At 44.6% G+C, this 19,961-nt stretch overlaps 1 protein-coding gene across 1 annotated transcript in view; it reads right to left on the bottom strand.

Annotated features, from left to right (window-relative positions):
• sv2bb (synaptic vesicle glycoprotein 2Bb) overlaps positions 1-18,474 on the bottom strand; it is a 29,321-nt gene extending 10,847 nt beyond the window's left edge. The window contains exons 1-2 of the mRNA XM_071326265.1: positions 18,348-18,474; positions 1,915-2,648 (exon numbers count right to left, since the gene is read on the bottom strand). Of these exons, the coding sequence (XP_071182366.1) occupies positions 1,915-2,377 (463 nt within the window). The 5' untranslated portion in view covers positions 2,378-2,648; positions 18,348-18,474. The remainder of the gene's footprint in view (positions 1-1,914; positions 2,649-18,347) is intronic.
• Positions 18,475-19,961: the final 1,487 nt, after the last annotated feature.

Here is a 19,961-nt window from a genome sequence, read left to right as displayed (position 1 = left end):
GCTGGAACAAGTATTTTTAGCATATAATGAAAGGCTGCGTCAAGTATAATTTTCTTTTAGTTCAAGTAAATGCTGACATTTGATAGAATCCTGTAGTTGGCTGTGTTTGTGCCTCAGCAAGCAAGTACAGTATTTTCAGATAAAGACTATTTAAGCCCCAGATAAGTACCTATAACGTATGTGACCCTTCTAGTACTTTTCTGTGACACTTTTCTATGCACTGTACTGTATATGTACGCCTAAAGCTCAACCATACCCATCTATCACTGGGGAAGAATCTTCCCAAAATAACTAAATGTATCAATGTGCCTAGCGCCAAAGCCTGGTATCACGCTCTGGGCCACGATGTCACTGCAGATGGCACTGCCATGGGGGGTGTGGGTGATGACTGGTGTGAGAGCGAAGGCCCGCCCATCACCGGATAAGGAGAAGACGACCAATCCCCCACCCTCCTCTCCCCGAAGGTTAGTGACACTGCTGCCACTCTGCCTTCTGATTGGACAGCTTCCACCCATTGAGTCAGAATGTATGCTGTGGTGATCACAGTGAAAGTGTGGATTAGAGGCAGCTCATATTTCAGTCCCATTGAAGCTGATTGCTTATAGTTAAGGAGTGAACATATCAACCCTTGAGGAAAAACCAGAGTGCATTCTGTAAATTTGGACTAAAATATGTAGATGAAATTACTGTAAAGAGCAGCATTCATGCCACACCAAAACAGAACATCTGCTAACTTATTCCTTTTAAAAGGAGATGCTACATGAGATGTTTCACTGTGATCAAGCATGCCCTGTTTCCTCCGAGTACCTAAAAGTACCCTGAAACCACCATACCTATTCAATTCAATTCAATTCAAAACATTATTTATACTCGAAGTGCCATTACTTTGGGCATGTCAGTCAGTCTGAGATGTGAGGGCTGCAGAATGTACAGTACAGTGAATAAAAGTTGATTGTGATTGTGATTGTGATTGCTGCAGCATAAGTTAGCCGAAGGAAAGTGAAGCAGCAGGCGAACAGTACGTATCCTAGACGCAAGGTCAGTAGAGTAGCTATCGATCTCCTCTCCTCAGCTACCTGCTGACTCAGTACTATCAGTACAGCCTGCTTGTGGCCGCTGGGAGGAGGCTGTTGGCTGGAGAGAGGGAGAAAAAAAAAGCCCTCTCATCCCAGATATTTGTCTCCTTGGACAGCTTCCACCCACAGGCTTCAAAGTGAAGGACTTGTCTTGTATTGTTAACTCTGAATTACTAATTCACCACTGCACTAGAACAATGTGTCCCACTCTTCAAAGATGTCGTATTCTTAACCAAATTTTCCCATGTCCAGTTTGATTTATCTCCGTCAGTTATTTTAGATAGGCCAGTTCTTTTATCAAGCCTTTGAGTAGAAAACCTTGAACATTTGAATGCCCTGTTATGTGTTCAAATATTCTACGTCTGTCTCTGAGAAGAACCGTTCAGAAATGTTGTGAACTCGTCTGATGTGCTTATTTAGCTAGCTGCTGTTGTTAAGGTGGAATGGAAAGAGGACCCATTTCCCTCAGACATGGACCTGCAAAATGCTGCATGGTCTCAATCAGTGTGATTGGTGGCGTGCCTCAGACCCGTTCCGGTTGCCAAAAATAATGTGTTATTTGCTGTGGGGATACAGATCATAAATTTCCCACCGGCTTCACTAAGCAGGAATATATTGACGTCCAGTAGAGCATGACAAGCAAACAGATTAATCTTGAAATCGACTGTGCCATTAGCTAATTTGAGAGCATTTCTAATTTACGGAGTACTTAAGTACCTGCTGGCTAGTATTGATTGCCAGGCTGCTATTGGCTGGAATCAGTTGACCCAGACATTGTAAACGCGTTAGTATGGGCTGTATGTCTTCTAACAAGTAATGGCATTTATCCATGACTCACCTAGCATGCCTTTCTCTCCATTGGATAAGCACATGTCCTTCTCCGCACTGGGCAGCACGAACCCCACCACAAAACACTCCACCCCGTCAGCCATGAGGGCCAGGCCCAGCACTATAAACAGGGTCCACTGGAACCGTCCATGCCCACAGTCCTCCATGATATCCTCATACTGCTCAGCCAGCTCCTCCAGCTCCGTAGCCCCTGCCTGAGCCTGCCTGGCCTTGGCCCTCGCTGCCCTCTGGGCCGCCTTCACCTCGTCAGGGTGGGGGATCCCCTGGTACTCCCCCTCGTACATCTGGTCCTCGTCATCATGGCCCTCCGTGGCATCGCTGGCTGCGTCCTCCTCCTGAGGGTAGGACTCGCCCTGGTAACCGTAGCCCCCCTGGCCTCCTCCCTCTCCGTAGGTGCCGTAGGGGTCACCTCCTCCTTGGTGGTACACGTTGTTCTGGTAAGGGTCAGCCATGATGCCGCTGAGACGCTACAGCCAAGTTAGCACTGTTGCAGTGAAATCCTTCAGAGGATTCTAGACTAGACTGGCATACTCCTGGACACCTTGTTCCGGTGCTTTGCTCCGTGTGTGTTCTTGTATTCCAGATGCAGTTGTTTCTTGTTCCTGTTCTGAGGAGGTTGTTGTTCAACTACTCTTTTTAGCAGTACCTGTATTGGAACAATAGTGTTTTTTGTCGAGTAGCTACTTTCGCCTGTTCAGTTCTTCACAAGGCCTCATGCTGAACCTGAAAGAGAAATTGTATTCGGTTATGCTGTTCATATTTCTTATGATTGATAACAAAATCAATACTCTGTTGATTTACTCAGAACACTTGGGAATGTTTCATCCATTTTGTATAGATTTGACTGGGAGCTGAAACTAGACATATTGTAGATCATTGGGATCTACTGCATCTATCTACTGTAGGGCCTTTTCCCAGTTTTAATGGACTCAGTACTGAAACAGCTGGATGCAGTTTCAGATTGCATGAAAATGTCACCGGAGGTTCACTGGCATGATAAATGAATTCCTTGAAATTATCCATTTTAATAGGTTCCTTAGAGAATTCCTACCGCTACCTAAACATGTCTGTAGTAATATGCTACCTTAGGCCATTGCCTTGATGTATAATGTCATACCCTCTCAGATCATTCAGCTCACACTACAACACAAATGGAATATAGTAGACAACAATATTAACACACACCACACCCAATGAGACGTATAATTGTGTAATTATTGAGCGTATAAAAACATATTTTTCTTATTTCTTGGATACGAATCACTTGCTAAATAAATTCTGTTAATTTGTTTCACATGGTGCAGATTGAAATCTAGATTCTAGTTTAAACCTCTAAACCTATAGATCACATCTTGGTAATTCTGTATCAACTCTTTGCCGAGCAAACAATACAATTTGAAGGGTAATTATTATTATTTTGTCTTCTTTTTTCTATTGTTCCATTTCAGATGAAGCAGTTTCACGTCTTTGACAACTCTGATAATGACATAACCAGTCGAACAAATCTCCCCCACTAATCCACCCCATAACAGTTCTCTTTACATCTCTACAGCCTGAGCGTGGTAAAGGAGGGAAGCCACGCTGTCACATTCACAAGTAAGCCTTTTCTTCAGCCCTCTCACACACCAAAGAGCCTGGTAATGCTGAAAATGAGATTTGTCTCGCCCGGGTTAATGCTGCCTGGCTGTCACTAGTCTCTACTGGCTCTCTGGATGCCTCAACTACACCGCATCGCCCCCCCCCCTCCCCCCTCTCTATCACTTACTACCATTGTGTCACTACACTGAGAGGACACTGTGGCTGCTGTCGAGGAAGTGGAGTTACATGGGTATCATAGTTTAATCATTCATCCATTAGAAGGCAAACGTGTCTCACTGAGAATAATCAAAATGTTTAGTTATTCCTTATTCCTCTAAATATGATATATCAGCCAACCTTTGAGAATGTAATAGCCTACATTCTGTAGTGTAGTAGTATACATTTGGTATTCCTTTGTAGGGATATGATCACACTTAATTTGAGCCAGTTTTTTACAGCGGGAAAATAATCTTGTAGCAACAGGCAATGTGAACTATTATGTGGGTTATAATTGATAAAATTATTATTTTGTTAGGGTAAATCAAGTCTGACATTTTAAAGTGGAAATGAGTAACTTTAGAAGCCTTTTTAAACCTTGAATACACTACAAGTTTGCATTTCCTGTTGTGCAGGAAAATTCTCAGCAACAAAAGAGTGATCAAATTAAGATTTTACATCTGTATACGAGGGACTAAACTTTAATTAACATTCTAATTTGAATCATGGTGTAAAGAGAGACACTGTGAGGGACATTAGCATGTTCTTGGATTCATTAAACAAATAAGGAGACCCAGGAGGTATGCAGCCAAGCCAGGTGCTAGTGTGTGCATGTGTGTGTGTAACTCTCCAGGATCTCTGTCCTCCTCTCTGGCATCTCATTAACGCCTCCCAACCTCCTTCACACTCAGCCTGCCTGCCTTCAGCCATACGTCTTCCCAAGACTCCTCCACAGCATACCGCAGCCTTCCCTCGCCAAGTACACTACTTCTGTTCTACACACAGCTCTTACCAAGGGCCTTTTCACTACAAAGATGAAATGGTAATTCATGGTAATTTGGATGAGAACAGGCTGGAAGGTTGTCTTGTGTGACACAATCATCCTGAGTGAATAGATTAGGGGGTCAGGGGAAGAAGACTGTGAATATGCCACAAGGTATGGTATCATTAGTAATGCACGGCTCCTCAAGGCATTGGTCCCACTGCAATCCAGTTTGAAGATGGTTGTCTGAGTAAAATCAATTTGTAATACATTTCAAAGCAGCTGTTCCCCCTGCCTAATTCCATAGCTCTCGGAATGATGTTTGTCCGTCTATGTTAAGATTAAAGAATGCAACACAATCAGCTAGAGTTGTTGAGATGGATTCACAATGGTACAGTACACATCTTCTTTTCTTTCATATTGCAGAGGCAAGACTATTAAAAGCATACGATATGGGCCTTGAAGTTCTGCAGCGATGCTGGTTTTCCTCTTGTCCCGCTAGGTTCTTAAGGGACAGATACAGCGGTCCTGCATGGCTCAGTTGGTATAGCATGGTGCTTGCACCGCCAGGGTTGTGGGTACGATTCCTGGGGCCAACCATACGTAAAATGGATGCACACATGACTGTAAGTCCCTTTGGATAAAAGCGTCTGCTAAATCAAATATATTTTACCATTGGATGATACTGTACTCTACAGTATGTCTATCAGGTAGAACTGAAAACCAGCAGCTCTGCAGACCTTAAGACCTGCATTTCAATAACCCTGACATCATCTATTTCCCTTCATAAAGTGTGAAAATGCAGCACTTTTGTCCTGAAAGCCGTGACCATGCCTGAAAACTGCTGAACCTGCTCCAGTGCCACTTTTTATATGTTGACTAAGACAAGTGAAGGTCACAGATAGCGTCCATATAGACTTGGCTCAGGGAGGGAATCACTTTCAGCATGTTTACCAACTCAACCTGATACCATGTACTGAGAACCCAGAGACACAATGAGCTCCTTACTGAGACAGAACAGAGTGGGACAGAGAGAGCGAGAAGGAAGTCAGAGAGAAGTATTAACCTATGCTCTGTTTTCCAATTCACTGCTGACCAGTACAACGAGGTGTAAATGGTGGAATTCACTACTGTATAAAGACTGTAGGCTGTGTTTTGCAACATAGTACAGTCAAAACTTTAAGTAATCACAAATGCACGGCATGTTTAACATACAAATATCAAGGCACAAGGCGAGACCCAGATGCAGATGGTTGGAGACTTACAATGTTTAATAATCCAAAGGGGTAGGCAAGAGACTGGTCGTGGACAGGCTAAAAGGTCAAAACCAGATCAGAGTCCAGGAGGTACAGAGTGACAGACAGGCTTGTGGTCAAGGCAGGCGGGTACAAAGTCCAGAAACAGGCAAGGGTCAAAACCGGGAGGACTATAAAAAGAGAATAGAAAAAGGAGTACGGGGAAAAACACACTGGTTGACTTGACTAAACATACAAGACGAACTGACACAGAGATACAGGAAACACAGGGATAAATACACTGGGGAAAATAAGCGACACCTGGGGGGGGTGGAGACAATCACAGGAATAGGTGAAACAGATCAGGGCGTGACAACAAAAGGCATATAAGGAATTTGATCAGGCATTTCACTCGTGGTTAGAGTATTGGGCCAGTAAGTGAAAGGTTGCTGGATCAAATCCCTGAGCTGACAAGGTAAAAATCTGTCATTCTGCCACTGAACAAGGCAGTTAACCCACTGTTCCTTGGTAGGCCGTCATTGTAAAAAAGAATTTGTGCTTAGCTGACTTGCCTGGTTAAATAAAGGTTACATTTAAAAAATATATATATACTATATGTATGTGTGATAAAGTTGTGGAGGGTCCAGTACTCTAGGTACTGGCCCTTTCCTGTTTTCGTTTGGAGCACCATGCAAAGAAAACTTACATTTCAGGCTTGCCGGAATCTTACCACATAACTACATTCAATCTTAATGAATTCTTCTTTGTTCTAATATTAGAGTGATGCCGTGATAAAAGGAAGGAACTCTGAAACACCAGGAGAGGATACAGCCCTGGAGGGGTTCGGCTAGCAGCACCAGGAGAGGACACAGCCCTGGAGGGGTTCGGCTAGCAGCACCAGGAGAGGACACAGCCCTGGAGGGGTTCGGCTAGCAGCACCAGGAGAGGATACAGCCCTGGAGGGGTTTCACTAGCAGCACCAGGATAGGATACAGCCCTGGAGGGGTTCGGCTAGCAGCACCAGGAAAGGACACAGCCCTGGAGGGGTTCGGCTAGCAGCACCAGGAGAGGACACAGCCCTGGAGGGGTTCGGCTAGCAGCACCAGGAGAGGATACAGCCCTGGAGGGGTTCGGCTAGCAGCACCAGGAGAGGATACAGCCCTGGAGGGGTTCCACTAGCAGCACCAGGAGAGGATACAGCCCTGGAGGGGTTCCACTAGCAGCACCAGGAGAGGATACAGCCCTGGAGGGGTTCGGCTAGCAGCACCAGGAGAGGATACAGCCCTGGAGGGGTTCCACTAGCAGCACCAGGAGAGGATACAGCCCTGGATGGGTTCGGCTAGCAGCACCAGGAGAGGATACAGCCCTGGAGGGGTTCGGCTAGCAGCACCAGGAGAGGATACAGCCCTGGAGGGGTTCCACTAGCAGCACCAGGAGAGGATACAGCCCTGGAGGGGTTCCACTAGCAGCACCAGGAGAGGATACAGCCCTGGAGGGGTTCGGCTAGCAGCACCAGGAGAGGACACAGCCCTGGATGGGTTCGGCTAGCAGCACCAGGAGAGGATACAGCCCTGGATGGGTTCGGCTAGCAGCACCAGGAGAGGATACAGCCCTGGAGGGGTTCCACTAGCAGCACCAGGAGAGGATACAGCCCTGGAGGGGTTCGGCTAGCAGCACCAGGAGAGGATACAGCCCTGGAGGGGTTCCACTAGCAGCACCAGGAGAGGATACAGCCCTGGAGGGGTTCCACTAGCAGCACCAGGAGAGGATACAGCCCTGGAGGGGTTCGGCTAGCAGCACCAGGAGAGGATACAGCCCTGGAGGGGTTCGGCTAGCAGCACCAGGAGAGGATACAGCCCTGGAGGGGTTCCACTAGCAGCACCAGGAGAGGATACAGCCCTGGAGGGGTTCGGCTAGCAGCACCAGGAGAGGACACAATAGTGTCATAATGTGACAAAGGAAGCTTGACACAGGAGGCTGTCCATGGGAATCGAATCGTTCCTTGAACGAGGTAGAACATTTTGCAGGTAGCATAGAGATGTGCTACTCAAACAGGGATTCCTTTTCACTAACGATACAAAATAAATAGGCTTTATGTTGGAAGCAGCAACATTGTATACATTTACAGAAGGCAGACTAGTAACCACAGTGATGATCAAAACACAGAGTGGTGTATTATTCATTACTGTCCTGTAATTGACCCTGAATGGAGATTTGTTTTTAGGCATATAGACACTATTAAAGAAAAAAGTACATCATGGTACTTTGAGTTATAGTTCACTGAACATTTCAGTTGCGTGGTCTGCAGTTTCTCCTGCCAGGTCACCAGTGGATATCAGGATTCAGGCTTCCACAGTGGGAATTGTGTAGCGACATCGTAACAATGTGTTCTTCCTTTCCCCTGAAATCATTCCTACTCAACCCTATCTCTCTTCTCTTCTTTCCTCCACTTGTCGGAGAGTGGATGATAATAATACATAGCTTCTTGAATCTTTCATGGTCCACAGCAATAAAGATGTGATGAGGAGCAGTGAGCCCACCCAGTCCTGCGCTATTTAGTTGAACGGATGTTTATCAAACTGATCTCACTGCCATTTGCTTTCAAAACATCTGAAGCTCGTTATTTTGAGGAGAGCATGCCACGAGAAGTTTCTTTACACAGACATAATTTCACGCGTATTAGGCCTCCTTCCAGAAACAGAAGGAAAATGTCTTTCTATAGTGAAGGAGAGTATGGTGGAAAATAAAGGGCCATTGCTGATGACCTTGATGCTGATTACTGTGTACAGTGGGATTGGAAGTCTGGTTCTGCTTCATTAACAGCAACTCAGGAAAGGTGTGTGTGTGTGTGTGTGTGGGCGCGTATTCATGTGTGTGTGTGTGCGGCTGTGTGTGTGTGTGTGCATGTGTAGACAGCAGAGAAGAGAATAAGGAGCTCACTTAGATCATAGGGGAATATCCAGCTAAATGTATTTTCATTTCAGCTTCATGAGTTCTATGCTCATCCATATGAATTCATATAACTCGGTCAGGAGAATTCGAGCGTGAAATATGAGGTTTATTATATATTGTGGTGTCTTCTGACAGAGTAATTCAACGGAGTGAGAGAGGCAGACACTCTCAAGGCTACAGACTAAATATGTATTACTTTTCCTTTTCAGTAAAATCTCAATATTTAACACACATAGGCATAGATTTACTACATTTGACGAAGCTGGCTGTAAACAAACAGACAGGGTAGACTCATATAGCCTCCTACAGTATTTCTCCACCAGACATTGTTGTGAAGGCAATTCGATCGAACTGAACTGGACCCGATTACCACTACATTGATGCTTGCCTTGTAACACAATTTTTTTCTGTCTGTTGTCTGTGAGTGTATGCCAGACCCCCCTGTGTATCCTCATCAGTGAGCACAGCCTCTGTTTCCTGGCACAGTGTGTGGCGTACCATGACAACACCAGGTAGAGATATCCTGAGGATGGCATTCTGGGCACGAGTCACAACCTGATCTTCAGATCTCTGAGTAACAACAGCGATGCCAATAGTCTCTGCGGCAAGAGCTCCATTTTGTTTGGGCTCTATAACATCGTAACACTGTAATGTTATCAGCTATACTAGATGAGTCACCAGGTTACGCCTGGGAAGTGATTTTGATCAGCTGGCGTCTTGACAAAATGAAAGATGTGTTCTGCCCTCAATCAATCAAGTAATGAGATGATGTAGCGATTTCAGCCTGCATCAGATGCATCTGTAACCATTAGGTTTTACCTTTCTCTACATGTGTAGGGGGGCTGGCTTCTTCATACCAACGTACCTAGGCTATGGACCGTCACTCCCTTGGCATCCGCTCCGCGTAAGCTACATCTAAGGGAAACTGCAGGTGGTTTTGCAGGCATAAATCTGGGTCAACCTGGTAGAAGTGGTCTTTGTTTCTGTAGTCAGGTTTCTCTCGGTTTCGCCTGGATCTGTACATCCGGCCAGCGGTTCATTTTCAGTGCCTTGCTTCTGATTGTCTCCCTTAATATAGCTGGTTCTGTGCTTCTAAGGAGTGTATGGTGATGAGGTGGTTATTTCTGAGACGGTAGTACATCATGACTACTTCAGTGATCAAAGGAACAGAGACTGGCATAATGCAGGGGATCAGGTAGAAAGACACAGGAGAACCATTAGGGAGCTAGAGTACGGCGAAGAGCACCTGGGTGCTGCATTAGGCCTGCGGTACACTTACGTAATTGCTGAACCTGTAATAATAGCAACCTCTGTAACAACCCTTCGGCCTGACCTTGACCTGCCACGCTGTTATTCGAGGAAAAGTTTAGGCAGCTAACATAAACCGTGGAAAGCCTAATGTCATACATGACATATTCATGAACAGGGAGAAAGGCGTCACATTTCATGATAGAATTCTCAGTTTGTAATTATAGCGAGCTTCAAAAAGTTAATTTGAGAGGTCAGTTGCTAATTGACAGGCCCAACAGACCCCCATTCAATCAAACCAGGAAGACATGAGAGGCTGTGAGTCATGGTGATTATTGGCATTGCTTGATGGAATACATGTTGAGCAATGAGATCGGCGGTTGGCCGGAACTAAATGACATGCAGTACGTGCTGTGCAGTGTTCAAACACAATGAACAATCTGTAATCCCCTTGCACTGAGATTAAACCTCAACCAGCCCCCCGGCTGATCTGATCTGTGTTCAGGCTGGTCAACAGCACCTCTCCATCTCCATCTCACTCTCTCTATCTCTCTGTATCTCTCTCTCTCTCTCCACAGGGAAGGGCCACACCCTTACACTAATGCAAAGAGGGAGAGCGAGTGTGTAAGAGAGAGAGAGAAATCAGCCATTGAGATCGACTGTCATCATGACAGATGCAAGCCGCAATTTAATCCTGCTTCAGACTGCAGAAATTGCATTCCGTCCAGAGCTGTTCCAAAAGCTTTAGATTACATTTTCAGCGGCAGAGAAAAAGGGCCAAATATAAAAAAAAATCAGTACTCCATCCTCCCTTGCCCTGTTATAGTACGACCCTCACACAGGACACAGCACTGATAAAGTCAGGATTGAAGGATAGCAGGAGGAGACCTGGCTTTTGTTGATGTGTATGAGAAGGAAATTAATGTCTGGCTGAATGAAGAAACCCTCCTCCATTTCCTTGGTTTGCTTTTCTCCGTGTGAGTGAGGAGGCTGGTTTTATGAGACAATGTTGACATCTCTGCTTCTTGACTGGATCTAATCTAGGCATTCGTTGTCTGGAAAGGAGGATAACACAGTATAAATGTAACCTGGGAAATGTGAAAGCTTTCCCTGAAAGGTGACATAGGAGGCCATTCGTAACTTATCTCTAACCAGGTGGTCAACTTTGAAAATGTTTCATTGTATATCTCTGAAAACATACAATCGAAACAATGTCTCATATGAACATCCCTCTCGCTCTGGTCAGAGGGCAGCACTTCTCCCATGATCCTGAGGGTTTCAGGTCACTGCCCCGCCCATCCTGCCGTGGTTCTCTCTCTCTCGCTCTCTGAGGATGTCATGCCCAGCTGGGTGTTACATAACGCCAGCCTGTACTTCTCACATTTGGTAAGCACTCTTTCTCAAGCCATATATATCTATATCTATGGCTCTGACTCTATCTATTACTAGACCATAGAAAAATACTGAGGACACTACACATACTCTACTATTATGACTATGAAGTTTGTTTGGTTCGAAGAGATGCAGTACTTTAATGCTTCCGAAGTTCATTTGAAATGTCTCGCTCAACTGTTAATGACGTCTTGTTATTTTTCACAAGTTGAAAGAGTTCTCTTCACGTCAGAGAGTAACTGGCTGTCTTGTCCTGTCATCTCTTCTCATCCCCTCTTCTCACTAATTGGGGTCTCACTGTGCTCTCTATTAGAGATACGTATCTCTTTATTTTGGTCTTAATTAGGGCTAAATCAAACATCTGGTGTATCAGGTTGAGATCTGATGCTCAAGTAATTCTTATTATAAAGGGAAGATTACCTGCTTTTCAGTGTTGTTACATCATTGTGGGCTTCTTGCGAATAAAGGCAATGACTAATACTCTAGTTAAAAACAGAACTCAAGCCAAAACCAAAATCATTTAACATCTGTTCAAGACACCGAACAGTACAGTGTAGTCTCAGCAAGTGGAATTGGCCCACATGTGTACTGCTTTGTCAATATTGTTTTCAGCTATCACTACATTGCAATGTACAGGTAACTGCCAAAATAAAGGAAACACCGTATTTTGAAAGCAGGTGCTTCCACACAGGTGTGGTTCCTGAGTTAATTAAGCAATTAATATCCCATCATGCTTTTGGTTATGTATAAAAATACCCAGTTGCCCATTATTTTGGCTATCATGGCTAGAGCGGGCGGTAGGTAGCCTAGTGTGTCGGGCCAGTAACCGAAAGTTTGCTAGATCGAATCCCCGAGCTGACAAGGTAAAAATCTGTTGTTCTGATCCTGAACAAGGCAGTTAACCCACTGTTCCTAGGCCGTCATTGTAAATAAGATTTTGTTCTTTTTTAATTTCTCCCCAATTGGTAGTAGTTACAGTCTTGTCTCATCGCTGCAACTCCCGTACGGACTCAGGAGAGGCGAAGGTCGAGAGCCATGCGTCCTCCGAAACACAACCCAACCAAGCCGCACTGCTTCTTGACACAACGCACATCCAACCCGGAAGCCAGCTGCACCAATGTGTCAGAGGAAACACCGTACACCTGGCGACCTGGTCAGCGTGTACTGCGCCCGGCCCGCCACAGGAGTTGCTAGTGCGCGATGAGACAAGGATATCCATGCCGGCAAAACCCTCCCTAACCCGGACTACGCTGGGCCAATTGTGCACTGCTCCATGGGCCTCCCGGTCGCGGCCAGCTGCGACAGAGCCTGGGCTCGAACCCAGAATCTCTGGTGGCACAGCTGCCTTAGACCACTGCACCACCCGGGAGGCCCAGAATTTCTTCTTAAATAAAAAATAATAAAAGAAGAGATCTCTGACTTTGAAAGAGGCGTCTCAAAGGAACATAGGGGGCTTAAAAGGTTTCTGTGTCTCAGTCACTAAATCTCAACCCAAATGAAAATTTCTGGGAGATTCTAAAGCGGATCCTGAAACAGCGTTTTCCACCACCATCAACAAAACACCAAATGAAGGAATTTCTCATGTAAGAATGGTGTGGCATCCCTCCAATAGAGTTCCAGACACTTGTAGAATCTATGCCAAGGTGCATTGAAGCTGTTCTGTTTATGTTGGCGTTTCCTTTATTTTGGCAGTTACTTGTATTTCATCAACATCTCACATACAAGTAAGATACAGACACATTCTGATACGTCCCTTGAAGATGTCACTGTTTAGGTGGTATAGTAAATATCAGAGATACACTACACGACCAAAAGTGCTCGTCAAACATCTCATTCCAAAATCATGGGCATTAATATGGAGTTGGTCCCCCCTTTGCTGCTGTAACACTCTTCTGGGAAGGCTTTCCACTAGATGTTGGAACATTGCTGCAGGGACTTGATTCCATTCAGCCACAAGAGCATTAGTGAGGTTGGGCGATTAGGCCTGTATCGCAGTCGGCGTTCCAAATCATCCCAAAGGTGTTCGATGGAGTTGAGGTCATAGCTCTGTGCAGGCCAGTCAAGTTCTTCCACACCGATCTCGACAAACCATTTCTGTTTGGACCTTGCTTTGTGCACGGGGGCATTGTCATGCTGAAACAGGAAAGGGCCTTCCCCAAACTGTTGCCACAAAGTTGGAAACAGAATTGTCTAGAATGTCATTGTATGCTATAGTGCTAAGATTTACCTTCACTGGAACTAAGGGGCCCAAACCACGAAAAACAGCCCCAGACCATTATTCCTCCTCCACCAAACTTTACAGTTGGCACTATGCACTCAGGCAGGTAGCGTTCTCCTGGCATCTGCCAATCCCAGATTTGTCTGTCCATCTGCCAGATGGTGAAGCGTGATTCATCACTCCAGAGAACACATTTCCACTACTCCAGAGTCCAACCGCGGCAAGCTTTCCACAACTCCAGAGTCCAACCGCGGCAAGCTTTCCACAACTCCAGAGTCCAACCGCGGCAAGCTTTCCACAACTCCAGAGTCCAACCGCGGCAAGCTTTCCACAACTCCAGAGTCCAACCGCGGCAAGCTTTCCACAACTCCAGAGTCCAACCGCGGCAAGCTTTCCACAACTCCAGCCGACGCTTGGCATTGCGCATGGTGATCTTAGGCTTGTGTGTGGCTGCTCGGCCATGAAAACCCAATTCATGAAGTTCACTACGAACAGTTCTGGTACTGATGTTGCTTCCAGAGGCAGTTTGGAACTCGGTATTGAGTGTTGCAACTGAGGACAGATGATTTTTACGCTCTACATGCTTCAGCACTCGGCGGTCCCGTTCTGTGAGCTTGTGTGGCCTACCACTTCGCGGCTGAGCCGTTGTTACTCACTTCACAATAACAGCACTTACAGTTGACCGGGTCTAGCAGGGCAATTTGACGAACTGACTTGTTGGAAACCTGGCATCCTATGATGGTGCAATGTTGAAAGTCACTGAGCTCTCCAGTGTGGGCCATTCTACTGCCAATGTTTGTCTATGGAGATTGCATGGCTGTGTGCTCAATTTTATACACCTGTCATCAACGAGTGTGGTTTAAAAAGTCGAATCCACTCATTTGAGGTGGTGTCCACATATTTTTGTATATATAGTATATAAACCAAGCCATCCCTACAGATTTAGGTTCTTTGTTTGTTTAGTTATGGAAACTTGTAGTGTATTCAAAGTTTCACTTAAAAAATGTCAGACTTGATTTGCCCTGATGTAAAATGCATCAACCCCTACGAAAAAGTACATTAACTATAATCTACAAAATAATTCACATTATCCTTATAGCTGCAGGATTATTTTCCTGCTGTAGCAAACTCGCTCAAATTAAGATCCTACATCTGTAGGTAGGAGAATATAGCATCTCTTTAAAGGCCTGTCGTGCCAGTCAGGGGCCATACTGAGGGATGACAGTGTGCTGGCAAATAGAGAGGGATAAATACAAATGAGAGGTCCATTAAATGGAGAGGGGGAGGCCAACATCTAGCACTTGGCCCTGCAGTGAGTACAGCTTTGCTTCAAGGCACATAAAGCAGATCACACATTAGCTTCAAGAATGTTTTGTTATCGATTCCCTCTCTGGCCCCTAGTTATAGCCTGTTGCTCATTGAAACCACTGTTCATTTCCGGGCAGTCTCATCAGTCTCATTCAACAAGTCTCCCAATGACATTGCTGTGTGAACAATGCTTCAGCACAGGAGACAGGATATACAGTACATGTTAACAATGTAGCCAACCAGTCACTTTTTATGTATAAACCCACCTCAACCACTCCAGTACCCCTGCACATTGAACAAGGTAGTGGCACTGACCTGTATATACTCGCAGTATCGTGTTTCTTTAACTCACATCATAGTTCCTGTGTGGTTTTTATTTTTACTTTTATTTTATATTGCACATTTTGTTGGGTTATAGCCTCAATTCAAAATAGATTAAATCGTTTTTTCTCTCACTCATCTACACACAATAACCCATAATGACAAACTGAAAACATGGTTTTAGAATCTTTTACAAATTAAATACAGAAATATCTCATTTGAATGCAGGCTGTAACACAACAAAATGTGTAATAAGTCAAATGAATTATTATTACTCTCGTATTATTACAATCTGAGATAATAGCCTATAACTGTAAGTCGCCGTGACTATTAATATGTTGTCCCACAGCAGCGGCTGTAGGGAGAGATTAATCACTGTGTGCATGTTCAGGCACACAGAGGACATGTCTCCTATGACCAATATGCCTTGGCAGCTAACATTCAAATTGTCGACAATTAAAATCCAACGAATCCTTTGGGAAGCCTGAGCTGCGAGACATGTGTTATGAGAAATATGATGGCACGGAACAGCCTTTGTGACCCGAGGAGGGAGAGCAGAGGGTCTGCTGGAAGAGGTTCAGTGATGCCAGCCGAGCCGTCGGTTTACGATGAAGTGGGAGATCGACTGTGTCGTTAGGAGAAGTGCCGCTGTGCTTCTGTAACTCATGGTTAAATATTAAAGCACCCACTGGCATCTGACTTCACATTCTATTTACTGCGTCCTGTAACCATCCATCCTAGAGCAAGAGACACTTTCTCTGAGATGGGTCTCAGGAAGCACATTGTTACGTTATTTTTATTACTGGTATTGTTTTGGAAGACCATTTTGTTGTAATTATGAAAATGTACTTAAATTATGAGAAACATTAGGAATGGTGTCAACAGATAAAATGTAACAACAAAGCCTCAAACCACACCTTGAGGTGTTCGATGAGACTACGGAGAGAGAAAGGGGCATGAAAAGGAAGAGAAAACGTGGGAGAGTGCCAGAGCAGGGGAGAGAAAGAGAGAGAGAGAGAGAGAGAGAGAGAGAGAGAGAGAGAGAGAGAGAGAGAGAGATGCTTTAAAGTGCAGCATATTAAAGATTCATACCTAGGGACAGTCTGTACAAGAGTATTTTCAGCCGCCAAACCTCTCGGCTGTACAACTAAATAGCATCAATAGACTCTTAAGCAGTTAGCATTCGAGTACATTTTCAACCATTTTGAAATGTTTTGATTTAGAGGATAGAGCTCTAATGTATACCATCATTAGTGTATCTTTTTTTTAGTTGTCCGCTTTTCATTGAAAATTGATATTGACCGACTTGCACTTCTTTTCTTGTTACACATGCAATCTTCTGCGTAGATTGCAGGAAGTGATTTTGTATGTGTACAAGCATTAGCATAACATATCAGTCAATTTACTCCCTCTATCAGACACTTACTGTGGGAGGGCCCACTTTAAAAACAAACTACTGGTCCTGGTTCTCAACCCCCAGTATATTGAACTAACCACATAATGCCCCTGGTACATTCAAAAAGCATTGTGTAAGTATTTGGCTTTTAATTCAGCTATTTGTTTATGAACAATCAACAAAATAGATTGACCTGAAATTACCTCTATGAATATTTCATATTCATCTATTTAGTTCTATTTGTTTGTGGTTTTTACTTTATGCCTGAAGTATTCATACCTGATTTTACCATAGTCCTGGTATTTTCACTTTTTAGAATCTACATATTGTCCCTGTATAGACCAACAGTGGAGAAATCGTCAGAGTGAAAGTAGACCTTGGATTGTGTGATTTCCCTTGGGCATCTAAGTTAACTACAGAACTTGTAGCAGCAAAGCATTGATGATTTGTCCTATTGCTCAGTCTGGAGTCTCCAATCAAACTGTCTATTTTGATCAAACATACATTTCCCCGGCCAGACTATGTACTGTATTGGTACAAACCATATAAGCCCTATCTCAAAGCACACCAACCATCCTAGAGATACAATCATCTAAGTGACCCTGTCAACATCTAAAATGTGGAGCTATTGCTCTGGAGGATTTCATGTAGCTGTTACCCACATACCATCTTCTGTCTGATCGTGATCAAGATTCATGTGGAATAGAGACAAAACCTGACTGAATTACCTAAGGACCACTGGGCCCACTGGCCTCTGTGACCTGGCATGGAGAGTCCTTATGATGGGTGTCCCATTCCACTCCCATCTGTCAACACTCTCCTCATGACAGCAGGATAAGATAGAATGGAAGTGGGATCTCTGGCTGTTGTCTCGTTAGGAGGGGGATGACGTGCTAACAGGCCGGTTCTGGCTGTGGGATCTAAAGACAGTAACTCACCGCCACGCTTGGCTTTTGGCTTGCGTAGGCAAGACATTTATTATGGATAAGTACTACATGTTCCTTTCCAGTGCAGCAAGAACCCTGCCCCCTCACACACACTTTCATGCACACTCTCTCACACATACTCTCTAAGTACAGCCCAGCTAAGTAGAGCAGCCGAATCTACACTCATTTAGACGCAGCATCAAATCACTTCTGTGATCTATGTAGCATAGAACACATCAACAAACTACTGGTACATTATTTGACTGTAACATCAAAATGCTCTCATCCATAGCTATTTTTAATGCACACTACAGTGAAAATGAATCGTGCTGGAATCTATGGCAATCCATCTTTCATGAGTATCTTTGTGAAACTACAGTACAAAAAAGGTCAATGGATGTATCTCCCTTTAGACTTTGTTTTCCCATCCTTGCTATTCTGGTCATAATTTCTTACCCTTACAGTGGTATCAAATACATTTTCATCGGCAATGCTACATTGATGCATCAATACATTTCAGGGCAAAGTGTATCTGAAATGTATCTATTGATTGTGTAATATCACCCGTAATCTATCTTGATGAAATTGGAGTTTCATGCTTGCGTGTTAAAAATGCATGGTCCTCCTCATTCATTTACATTTATATACACTGTTAACTGCATTTGCTTATCTTTTAAGGTTTCTCAAAAACACCCCTGGGATGATTTCTGTTTTGAGATATAAAAAGTTTGCTGAAACGCGCAGGGCTCTTTGAGATAGCATCTTCAGCCTTTTCCTCTGTTTTTTAACGGATGAAAACACCATGAATTATTTTTTTCAGAATCTATTTTAAAATCAAGAGATTAGAATGCAGAAATCTGTTATCTTACCAGAGTTGCCATCAAAACAGTTATTCCTCCTTTTGATAAAGACCAAAGCAACCCATGAAAGGGGTCAAACCCAGGACCGGGGCCTACGGTAGTTAAGTAACACAGAGGATGCCTTCCTCTAGCTCCAGTATACAGCTCAGGAACAGATTAGGGTCTGCGCCTGTTATCCGCCCCACTCATCAAAGGAGGAGCTCCCTATCCCTGATCACGCCCACCCCATCACATTCACAATGGTATGGTAGCATCCACCCAGCCTCTCTGCAACAACAAGCTCCACCCCCCCGGCAGGAGGAAGAGACACACCGCTGCGCTGATCTGCGTGTTTGTGTGTGCGTGATGGAGTGAGAGTGAAAATGAGGCGAGAGCAGAGAGCAGAGATGGGGAGGAAGGATAGAGGCTGGCAGATGGGGGACTTGTGGGGAAGAAGGGTGGGTGGTGGGTAGCCCGCCTCTATGACAGATGCCTTGATTTAGGTCAAAGTGGAAGTGGATGTTGCTGCTGTACTTCTACAATAGACAGCGGGAGGAGAGGCAGCTCAGAGGTGCTGCTGGTCTTTTGACACTTTGAGATGGGTTTTCAGGAGCAGGGGCTCCACAGTGTCACACAGGACAGGTGAGTTACTGCAGACTGTCTATGCTGCTCCAGCTCCTCTCAAAGATGGAGTGATTTTACACACAGGAGGATGCAACAGGCAGTGTACTGTCAAATACAACTGCAGGCTTCCACACTCCACTGTACCTTGAATGTTTCACAATAGCACCTAAAAACACTGTAATCTTTTAGCTGTTTGTATGATAAAATGACAGGTAATTGAAGCAACCCTGTCATACTCCTCGTTCATCTTAATTGATGAGAGTTCCTTGGGTGGAATTGTTGAGTGATAAATAACCTGCTATTATAAATGGGATAAAAGTTTGCTGTCAGAATTAGATTGAACAGCCTCGCTCTCCCAAAGATTTCTGTCCAGAACTGTTTACCTTCCCCAAATCAGCAGTGAAGACATGGTTCAACGGCCCTCTATTATCTGCTGTCTGTCTTCCTCAGTGTCTGTTGTGTGTGTGTTTTATTTTGTATTTTATTTAAACTTTATTTAACTAGGCATGTCAGTTAAGAACAAATTCTGAATGACGGCCTACCCCGGCCAAACCCTAACGACGCTGGGCCAATTGTGCGTCGCCCTGGGGACTTCTGGTTCCCACAATAATAGTAAACAAACAAACATTTGACCAACTGGGGACATTTTGTTGGTCCCCACAAGGTCAAATGCTATTTCTAGGGGGTTTAGGGTTAAGGTTAGAATTACTATTAGGGTTATTATTAGGTTTAGGGTTAAGGTAAGAGTTAGGGTTAGGGGTTAAGGAACATAGTATTTTGAATCGGACTGAATTGTAGGTTGGCTGCGCAAGACTGTGTGTGTGTGTGTGTGTGTGCTGGTGCGTGTGTGTGTGTGTGTGTGTGTGTGTGTGTGGATAAAACACCAAGGGCAGTCCATAAGGAGCACCACCTACTGTGCTCATTAAAAGGCTGGGCACAGGGGGACCCTGGACTTTCACAGACAGATGCTGTGGCTGTTGTTTACTATGCCAGAGGCACTGTACTGAAAAAGGTGGTTGT

The sequence above is a fragment of the Salvelinus alpinus genome, chromosome 9, assembly GCF_045679555.1.
Source record: "Salvelinus alpinus chromosome 9, SLU_Salpinus.1, whole genome shotgun sequence".
NCBI lineage: Eukaryota > Metazoa > Chordata > Actinopteri > Salmoniformes > Salmonidae > Salvelinus > Salvelinus alpinus.
Note: the sequence above shows the minus strand (reverse complement) of the source record. Positions and strands in the feature narration are given on the sequence as shown.